Source organism: Castor canadensis, chromosome 13, assembly GCF_047511655.1.
Source record: "Castor canadensis chromosome 13, mCasCan1.hap1v2, whole genome shotgun sequence".
NCBI lineage: Eukaryota > Metazoa > Chordata > Mammalia > Rodentia > Castoridae > Castor > Castor canadensis.
The window spans coordinates 6160056-6168970 of record NC_133398.1 but is presented as its reverse complement, the minus strand read 5'-3'; the positions used below and the strand labels follow the sequence as shown (position 1 = coordinate 6168970).

General features: G+C 56.7%; 1 protein-coding gene across 2 annotated transcripts in view; it reads left to right on the top strand.

Moving 5' to 3' along the window:
* Window positions 1-1564: 1564 nt before the first annotated feature.
* The window catches only part of Ass1 (argininosuccinate synthase 1), a 50984-nt gene continuing 43633 nt past the window's right edge, over window positions 1565-8915 (top strand). Inside the window, exons 1-3 of one of the 2 annotated variants that reach the window (XM_020185253.2) lie at window positions 1565-1657; window positions 6315-6381; window positions 8344-8450. In XM_020185253.2, the coding sequence (XP_020040842.1) occupies window positions 8346-8450 (105 nt within the window). In that variant the 5' untranslated portion in view covers window positions 1565-1657; window positions 6315-6381; window positions 8344-8345. The remainder of the gene's footprint in view (window positions 1658-6314; window positions 6382-8343; window positions 8451-8915) is intronic. The other variant, XM_074052992.1, reaches the window with a different exon arrangement.

Sequence of the window (8915 nt, the reverse complement as noted above, 5' to 3'; positions counted from 1 at the left end):
GGGACCATCTTCTGGGCTGGAGTCATTTCTGCTGCTGAGACTGGGACCTCAGCTCCTCCACCAATTCAGTTCAAACCTGAACCAGAGCAGAGGGTGTGGGCCAAAGCTTCCAGTTCTGCTAGCCCCTTATATGCTGGGTAGCCTTGGAAAAGATGCACATCCCTCTCTGTGCTGCAGTTCCTGTCAGTACAATGAGGATAAAATCCCAGCTACTTCATACAGGGTATGAGGATGGAGATGTAGGAAGCCAATGCAAATACTTGCCCTGCCTGGGCTGGCTCCACAGAGGAGAAACTGAGGCTGCAATGGGGAAAGACTGCCTGAGGCCACACACCAGGGGCTGGTGTCCTCTTCTGAGCTGCTCCGCACCTGCTTTCTGCTTGTGTGGAAGCCCCAAAGGATCTATGGGGTGCAGAGCTGGTTGGGTGAGCAGACCTCAGGGGCAGCTGTCATTCAGCCTCCAGGCAGGAGGGTACCTCAAATCAGCCTGGCACCCACATGTGGCTCACGGGACGGAGCTGGGTGTCGGGGTTGGTGGACTCAGGAGGGTCTTGAAGCTGAGGCTTTTTGTAAATTGGTGGGACACCTCTTTCCTCCTAGAAGGACCACAGCTACTGTTCCTGCCATGCCTTGAGGCGGTGGAGTGGGCACAGGCTGGCAACAGGACCAAGAGGGTATGGTGACCTGGGGAGGCAGCTGGGCAAGGCGTGGAGCTGCCACCTACCCAGGTGCAGAACTGGCTGAGGATGGGGCAGCCTCGGTGGAGCATGGCCTTGCTGGTTCACGGCGCTGTGACGGCAGCGCGCGCGGCTCTGGGGCTGCAGATCAGATGGGAAGCCTCTGATGTCAAGTCTGAGGGACGGACGCGGGCACAGCTCCCAGCTTCACTTTATAAGCTGGAGACGTCACCTCTGTGAACCTCAGTCTTCCCTGCCATCCAGTGGGTCATCAGCCGGCCAGTCTTTCATTCACTATTTACTGGGTGCCCTGGGGGATTCTGGAAGGTGCCAGGCTCTAGGGAGACAGCCAGGACTGAGGGATGCAAGTCTGGCCTTTGAGGACGAGCTCCACCCGTTTTCTCCTCCGGACCATGGGCTTGGCTGGGGTGGGGTAACTAGGGGGGTTGGAGGGGAGCGAGGGGCTCTGAAAACCCAGAAACTCGCAGGACGCCGGGCACCGGATAAAAGCTGGCGAGAAGCTCTCTGAGCCTAAGCAACTTGCACCCCACTGGGAGCCTCTGAACCCCTTCCAACCTCCCGCGGCAAGTCTCGCAGACCGCTGCGGTCACCCTGCCAGTTACGCGGGTTCCAGCCACTCAGCCCTCGGAGGCGCCACCAGCCCGCTGGCCAAGGCCAGGAGCCCCGCGCCGCGAGCGCCCACGCCTGTGCGCGCGCGGGACACGCGTCTGGGACTGCGTGGGGGTGGGGGAGGGGAGGGGGCGGGGCAAGAAGGGAAGAAGAGGCCGGGCCCCGCCCACCGCAGGTGGCGTTGAACTCTGAGAGGCTCCCGGCGGGGGCCCGGCCCGGGGCGGGGCCTGTCGCGCGCGTGTCCCCACGTGTCCCAGGTCCCCCGCCCTGCCGCTAGCCCTGTGCTTATAAGTGGGGTGCGTGCTTCACCTGGCCCTGCTCCGTCGCCTGCCACCGCCGCCTGAGCTTGGGTAAGGAGCCCCCGGCCCCTCTCGATTCCCACGCCCTAGCCTAGGTCACCCCCTCCCCGGATTCCAGCCCGAGCAGCCGAGGGGGTGGGCAGAGGGCGGATCCCCACTCTCCGTGCACCCGGGGCTCGGGCTAGCGGAGGGGAGGAGGTGGACGCTGGGGCTCTTGTTGCGCACACGTCTGGCGCCCACATCCTGGTTCCTCCGACCTGGGGGACAGACGCGGTGGAAGCACAAGTATCGGGTGGGGAGGTGTGGGGGGGTGGGCAGGTCGAGTTATTTGTCCGCAGTGGGAGCAGAGGTCCTTTCTGGATTTTCCTTCTCCAATCCAGCTTCCTCTGTGCGGGGAAATCCCCAAAAGGATGCCTCGGGGGTCCAGAGCGTGTGGGGGATCCTGGTTCCCACGCCCTAGACCCGACACAGTTTTTGTCTTCCTCACTCTGTTCCTCCGCGTGAAACCAAAGCTCCAGCCCTACCTCAACCCCTTGCCTTATGGGGCTTGGACGTATCGCCTTCCTCCGAGCCTCAGTTTACCAAGGGCAAATGGACACCTGGCTTGAGTGTGATCTCAGCGCCCTTCCCGGCAGGGAGCGGCAGTCGCCGGGCTCTGTCTAGGTGGGGCTCCTCCTAGAGGGTTTCCTGCTGGGTCCGGCTGGCCCTGTAGGAGGGGCCGCTCTGCAGGAAATGTCCGTCCTCCGGGTTGTTATTGCCTTTGGCTCCCTGGCGGCTGCGCCCTCTCGGGAGGCAGGGACATTATGAAAAGGAGGAAAACCCTCTTGGGTTGCCAGAGCTCATCCCTTGGAGGACCAGTGGCGCCCTCAGTGTTCCCCCTGTGAAGTGGGAAGCACTGCCTGGCTGCAGGTGTCTGGGCAGGAGCAGACCTGATCTTTTCCCAGGGATAGACCAAGAGAGCCCTGGCTTTGATCTCTCCTGGCAGCTACACCACCAGGCCTGCCCCAGTTCCAGGCCTGCTCCAGCTCCAGTGTCTCCTTTTGTGTGTTGGAGCAGCTCTGGCTCCAGCTGGGGCTCAGAACACGTCCTAAGGGTTGAAAGCCTGGATCCCTTCACATGCTCTGTGTGTCTGGGAGTGCAGACCTGGAAGGGCAGGGTCCTGGATCTCCTGGGGTAGATCTGATGAGGCAGGGAGATAGCACAGTCAGAAACAACCACAAAAGGCACAAAAAAGAACAACTGGACTCTCCCTTCAAACTCACACTGCCTCTCCCTCCACATTCCAGTCCCAAAGGCCAGGCCTGGGGTGGGAGAGAAGGGGAAACCCACAGTCTCAGCACTGACCACCAGCTGTGGGCTTGTGAAGCCAGGCGCCCCCCCAGGAGCCTTGGGTGGAACCAGGCTCAGACCCTCCTGCTGTGCCAGCATTTTCTGCCTGGCCTATCTCATCTTCGCCCTGGGTCTCTGGGAGGCCAGCCAGGCCAGCCAGATGTCTTCACTGTGCACTGAATACACAGCCCCAGAAGTGAGAAGCTTGCCCTTGGGCACCCATGTAGAAAGAGGCACCTCTCTGGAATTCAGGGTCTAAGGCTCTGTTTTTTGCTGTAATGCTTTGGGCAAAGCACTGGCTTCCTCCCTCCCCCAGACTTGGAGTAGTCACCAACGGGCACTTTGATAACAGTAAAGGAACCGTGGAATCAGTGTGCTTTTTCTCGCCATGGTGTGGTAAGGCCCGCTTATTCTCCCTACCTGCCACTTTGGAGCATTTTCATGTCCCAAGGTATGAAGTTTGGTTTCTAACCAGTTCTGTTAAGTGAAAGCTGAGGCTGGATCTTGTAGAAAGACAGTTTGCCTCCTTCTGGTCAACCTCAAAATTGCAGCCTAGCTCTATCAGATACAAAAGGGCAGCAGTATAAGAACTGAAGTACTAGAATGAAACCCCAAAGTAAGGGAGAAGATTCTGGCCCTGTTGGAGTTAGGATTCTTTTTTTAAGTTGTAACAAACCAGGCTGGGCTGAGGTAGAATGTGGCTGGGAGGGTTTAGAGGAATAGCCTATGTAGCTGCAGTCCTGAGCTGTGGGGTGCAGGGCATACAGACAAACAGAAGTTCCACTGGTGATGAGTCGTCTGGGCATCTGCTGTGTGGAAGAAGGGGAAAGGGTCCAGGACCTCCTAGGTACCAGGGAACATAGGGCAGTCTGCAACCAGCCTGTGACCTGGGCAAGTCACTCCTCTGGCTCCTGGTCTATGAATAGGTGTCAGTGGTGCTCTGTACCTAGAAATGACATGCATGTGACTCTGAACATAGCCTCTGCTGTTGTCATTCCAACTCTGACATTTTAGAACCTCACAAGTTTTCCTGGGTGCTGAGGAGTGCCCAGGTGCCCTGGTCTGGCACATATTCCCTGGGTACTAGCCAGATTTTTCTGGGTAGGGTCCCAGAGTTTGCCCCTCCCATCTTGCCAACCAAAGCCAAGTTGGCAGGCAGCTTGACATAAGGTCACTTAATCCCTCTTCCCGGGTGTCTGCACTGGCCTTGGGAGCTGGGGTGCTGGGGGCGTGTGCCCGGGAGCTGGAAAAACCTGACCTTCCTGGGAGGTTGGGGCCTGAGTTCAGCCAGCATCTGACAGGTGCCTCCCCTGGGAAAGAATTTCAGTGTCCTGGGGTGTCCCCAAAACACCCAATGACTCCTAAAACGAGCCTTTAGATGGTGCAGATGAAGAAACAGGCCTAGAGAGCCAGGGACGTGCCGAGGTCCACTGTGACGGTGGTTGTTGCCTGGCACTTGAATGCCTTCCCCACCATCCTTCTGAATCTTTCCAGTCGAAGTGTGGGGGACAGACCACTCTAACTCCTGTTTTGCAAATGAGTAGCCCTATGTAGAGTGCCTCAGCAACTCTGAACCAGGTCTGGAGGACTTAGCCAGAGAACTCCTGCAGGGAGACTGAGCTCACTGGGACACTGCGCTGAGTGTTAAAGTAGCTTCTCCCTTCTCCCCCTCTCCAAACAAAGGCCTCAGCCTCCTTTAGTCTTTGCCTCAGGCTGCATCCTCCTCGTGCAGCCCAGAAACCTTGGTGGCCATGGTGGGTGCTTCACCAAGGGCTGGGGCAGGAGCGAGCCTGGTGGTGTCTCCCCAGTCTACCTGCTCAACTAATCTCCGTGTGCACACACACACATGCACTCTCAGGTACACAACCCTTGGCGCACATAGGTACACACATTGCAGATACACACTCCTGGGTGCACACATTCCTTTACAACACTCAGCCAAGCCAAGGGCCTCAGAGCACACACTCATGCAGCCTGCCAGACAGGAGGGGCTCCCTGATTTCTGGGTGAGAGCTTGCACAGAATCACACACTTTAAGGGGATCTCAACCCTCGCTTTTTTTGTAACTTCTTTCACAACCTTTACAGTAGAACTTGTAGTGCTGAGTGGCCACCATGTGCATCTTAGAGATGGTCCCTGTCCCACAGAGCTCGTAGGGTGCCAGGGACTAAGAGGCCCATTGGAACCACTAGGCAACACAGGAGCAGGTGCAGGTGGTTGGTCTTAGTCCATGGAGCTGCCCCTCTGCCTACTCCTGTGTCCCCCTCTTGGTCTCAGGTGCCTTTGGGAGGGGGCAGAAGCAGAGTGTCTCTATGAGCTGGGGAATCTGGGGCAACATTAAGTTCCTCTGCCACTCGGGATGTCTGAGTACTGAGGCTCCCTAACCATGCCCTGCCCAGCACTTCCCTTCCTAGGCTTTCCATAGAGGGCTGGCCTTGTCCCCATGAGCCCAGCTGTTGTGGGTTTAAGGCCTAGCTCTGCCACTTATAACCAAGCAAGGCACATTGGCAAGTTCCTTAACCCAGGCCTCAGTTTCCCTGTCTCTAAAATGGGGTAATTCCAGGCCAGGCACTGTGGCTTATGCCTGTAATACCCACTACTTGAGAGGTGGAGATTGATAGCATAATGGCTGGAGGTCAGCTGAGGCAAAAATTCGCAAACCCCCATCTCTATAAGCCACGTGTGGGGGTGCACATCTATAATCCCAGCTACATAGGAGGCATAGGTAGGAGGATTGAGGTCTGAGCCTGCCTGCACAAAAAGTGCAAGACCCTATCTGAAAAGTAACTAAAGCATAAGAGGGCTGGAGGCGTGGCTTAAGTCATAGAGCACCTGCCTAGCAATAAGGGAGCCTGAGTTTAAACCCTGGTACTCCCCCCACGAAAAATGGGGATAACCCCAAATGGAAGGGGAATGTGCTTATCGTCTGGATCAGAGTGATGGCTTCATGAGTTACACACGTCAAATCTTGCCTAACTGGACCCTTTAAATATACACAGTAAGGGGCTGGGGGTGCAGTTCAGTGGTAGAGCGTGTGCTTAGCTTGCACAAGGCCCTGGGTTCTGTCCCCAGCACCAGTAATAATAAAATAAATGTATGCCCTTACTATATAGCGATTGCACCTCAATAGAGCTGTTTTAATAACGTGCAACTCACCCACATGGCTCACCCAAGCACACCTCCTGCAGCATCACACACAAGCACAGTGAGAGCACGCACATCCCTGAGTGCCTCCTGGACTGGAGGCTCGACAGATGACTCTGAGGCCCCTGGGCCGTATGACTCTCTGCTCAGCTCAGATCACGGGATTGGGCGGCCTGAGGGGCCTCACACCACCCCGGCCGGCCATGCTAAGTCCTGAGCACCTTTGCTTTTGTAGAGTGGTTCACCCAGCCGTGAAGTGAAGACAGACTCTGGACACTGGGAACCCACACTTCCAATCCCAGGTACCTCCTGCTTCTGTCCTTTCTGCCCCTCTCTCTCTCCATCTTCCATGGCCAGTTGCCTGCCTGCTGTTGCCCTGGGCACTGTCTGCTGGGCCAGCTGGGAGGACAGGGCCTGGCAGGTGGTTGATGCCCAGTGGAGAGCAAAGTCGTGGGGAGTGATCAGAACCAGCCCCTGCCCCAACCATGCTGTTTCCTCTCTGAGTCCAAAGGGCAGCAGGGCCCGAGAGACCTGGGGATCCCGCTGACCCGCAGGATGTGCCTGGACTGCACATTCACGTGCTCAGGCTCCAAAGTCCACTTGCTGGTATGTCTAGGTCTGCCACATGGGATTGGACAGCCTGGGGAAGTCATTCGACTCTGCACTCCAGGCTCAGAGAGTGTTTGGCACACAGAGTTGGATCACTGGTAGCGATGGCAGGGTGGTGAGCCTGCCGGGCTCCCATGGGACTGTGGAGAGGCGACCCTGACCTCTCCAGCAGTGTCTAATGAGGACCCCAACTGACCTTGCCCTTGGTCAGACTCCGGTGGAAATGCTGTAACCAAGACCCACACCCAGCCCCTGTAAGACACTGGGCCTGAGTCCAAACCTGGCCCTGCTACATGCTGACTCAATACCTTGAGCAGGTGACCCTTGCTCTCTGACCTCAGTTTCCTCCTTGGGAGTGTGGGCACAGTAACCATCTGCCTGCAGGGCCAGCAGTAAGGCAGCTCAAGGGCTTAGGCGGAGCCTCTGGAAGCTTCTGTGTAGTGGAGGAGTGGGGTAGGGTAGGAGGCGAACATCTGTCCCCATTGCAGAGAGACACGCCTATCATCTGTGGCTCCTAGGAAGGAGGCAGAGGGTTTCTGCCTTCTACCATCTTTCCTCTCTGAACCTTAGTTTCTCCATTTGAACATGGGGAAGCTAGTCTTGGAGCCCCCCTCCACTGAACATCTGCAGTCAGATTCGCAGAGGTGTTCAGCATGGTCCTTGGGTCCTCTGTTCAGAGGTACTTGCATTTGAAAGCAGATGGGATGTCAAAATTCCAGTGAGGGCAGAAGCTTCAAGCCAGGCACAGGTGGTCACGCCTGTAATCCTAGCTACTCAGGAGGCAGCTATCAGGAGGATTGCAGTTTGAAACCAGTCCCAGGCAAATAGGGGAGACCCTATCTTGACAAAAAAAAAAAAAAAAAAACCCATCACAAAAAAAGACTGGCAGACTGGCTCAAGCAGTAACAGTAAGAGTGCCTGCCTTGCAAGTGTGAGGCCTTGAGTTCAAACCCCAGTACTGCCAAACAAAGGAGAAAAAAGAAGCTTCAGTGGGCTTCAGGTAAGAGAGGCACCTGGGGGCCAAGTGCACTGTCCCGTCTGCTTCTTGTTCTATCTTTAAGTGGGAGACCACACTGCATGCTGAAGAGGCCGGGCTCCAGAGTCAGTCACTGTAACCTTGAGCTGCTCTGTGACCTTGGTCTTGACCTTGACTCTCTGAGTCCCACTGTCTGCTTCCCCAGTGGGGATGACAGCACCTGTTTTGCAGGGTCACAGTGAGGGTTCAGAGTGATACACACGAAGCCTGTCACTGTCTTGCTTGGACTGAGCAGGTCTAACAAGGGACCTGTCAGCTGCCAGAGCCCAGGCCCCACCCACATCCTTTAGCCAATGGCCTTGGTCCAGATTCAGCCTCCAATGCCTGCTCCAAAAGACATGGACTTCCCACCCCACCCCTCCCTTGGCCCCAAACTGCTGTCAGCATTCCCAGGCCCCAGCGTGGGATGTGGGAGGTATGCAAAGTGTGCAGGGTCAGGGGCTCTGAGAGATGAACACACTGTTCCTCACTTCCCAGGGGCAGCTCATCTAGTAGATAAGGCTGCCCAAGGCCAGGGGTGGAGGCGTGCTGGGCTTGCCCTCCTCCCTGTGTGGGGAAAGGATAGCTATTTGCAGCTGGCCAGCTCTGGTCACTTACATTCTTCCTCACCTCCCTCCAGACATGTCCAGCAAGGGCTCTGTGGTTCTGGCCTACAGTGGTGGCCTGGACACTTCCTGCATCCTCGTGTGGCTGAAGGAGCAAGGCTATGACGTCATTGCCTACCTGGTGAGGAGCGCCTAGCATGTCTATTTGTCTGCCCATGAGTCCCACTGCCTGTCCAGCCAGCCCTCTGCCACTCTCTGTGCCAGCTGTCTGCCAATCATCTCATCATCCCTTGGTTAAGCCCAACTTCCCCCTCTACACTTGTCTTAAACCGGTTTCTCACTGGACTGCACTTTCTTTATCTGTCAAGTAGGCATCCTTGATACCTCCCAGGTCCAGCAGAGGCTGCATCTTAGTAGGAGGCTGAAGATGTGACTTTGGCTGTGCTGCTGGGCCAGCCTGCCTGGGAGGGGCTGTGGACATTGCACAGCGTCCTCTCCTCCCCAGAGTTCCCTGCCAGCCTGCAATAATTCAGCAAGGAATTCAGAGCTGGAAGGACACTTAGGTCACCTGGCCCTGGGATGGCAAAGAGGTCATAGGTGAGAGGTTATGTGTGATTCTACTCCCCCATCCAAGGTCGTTAGCCGT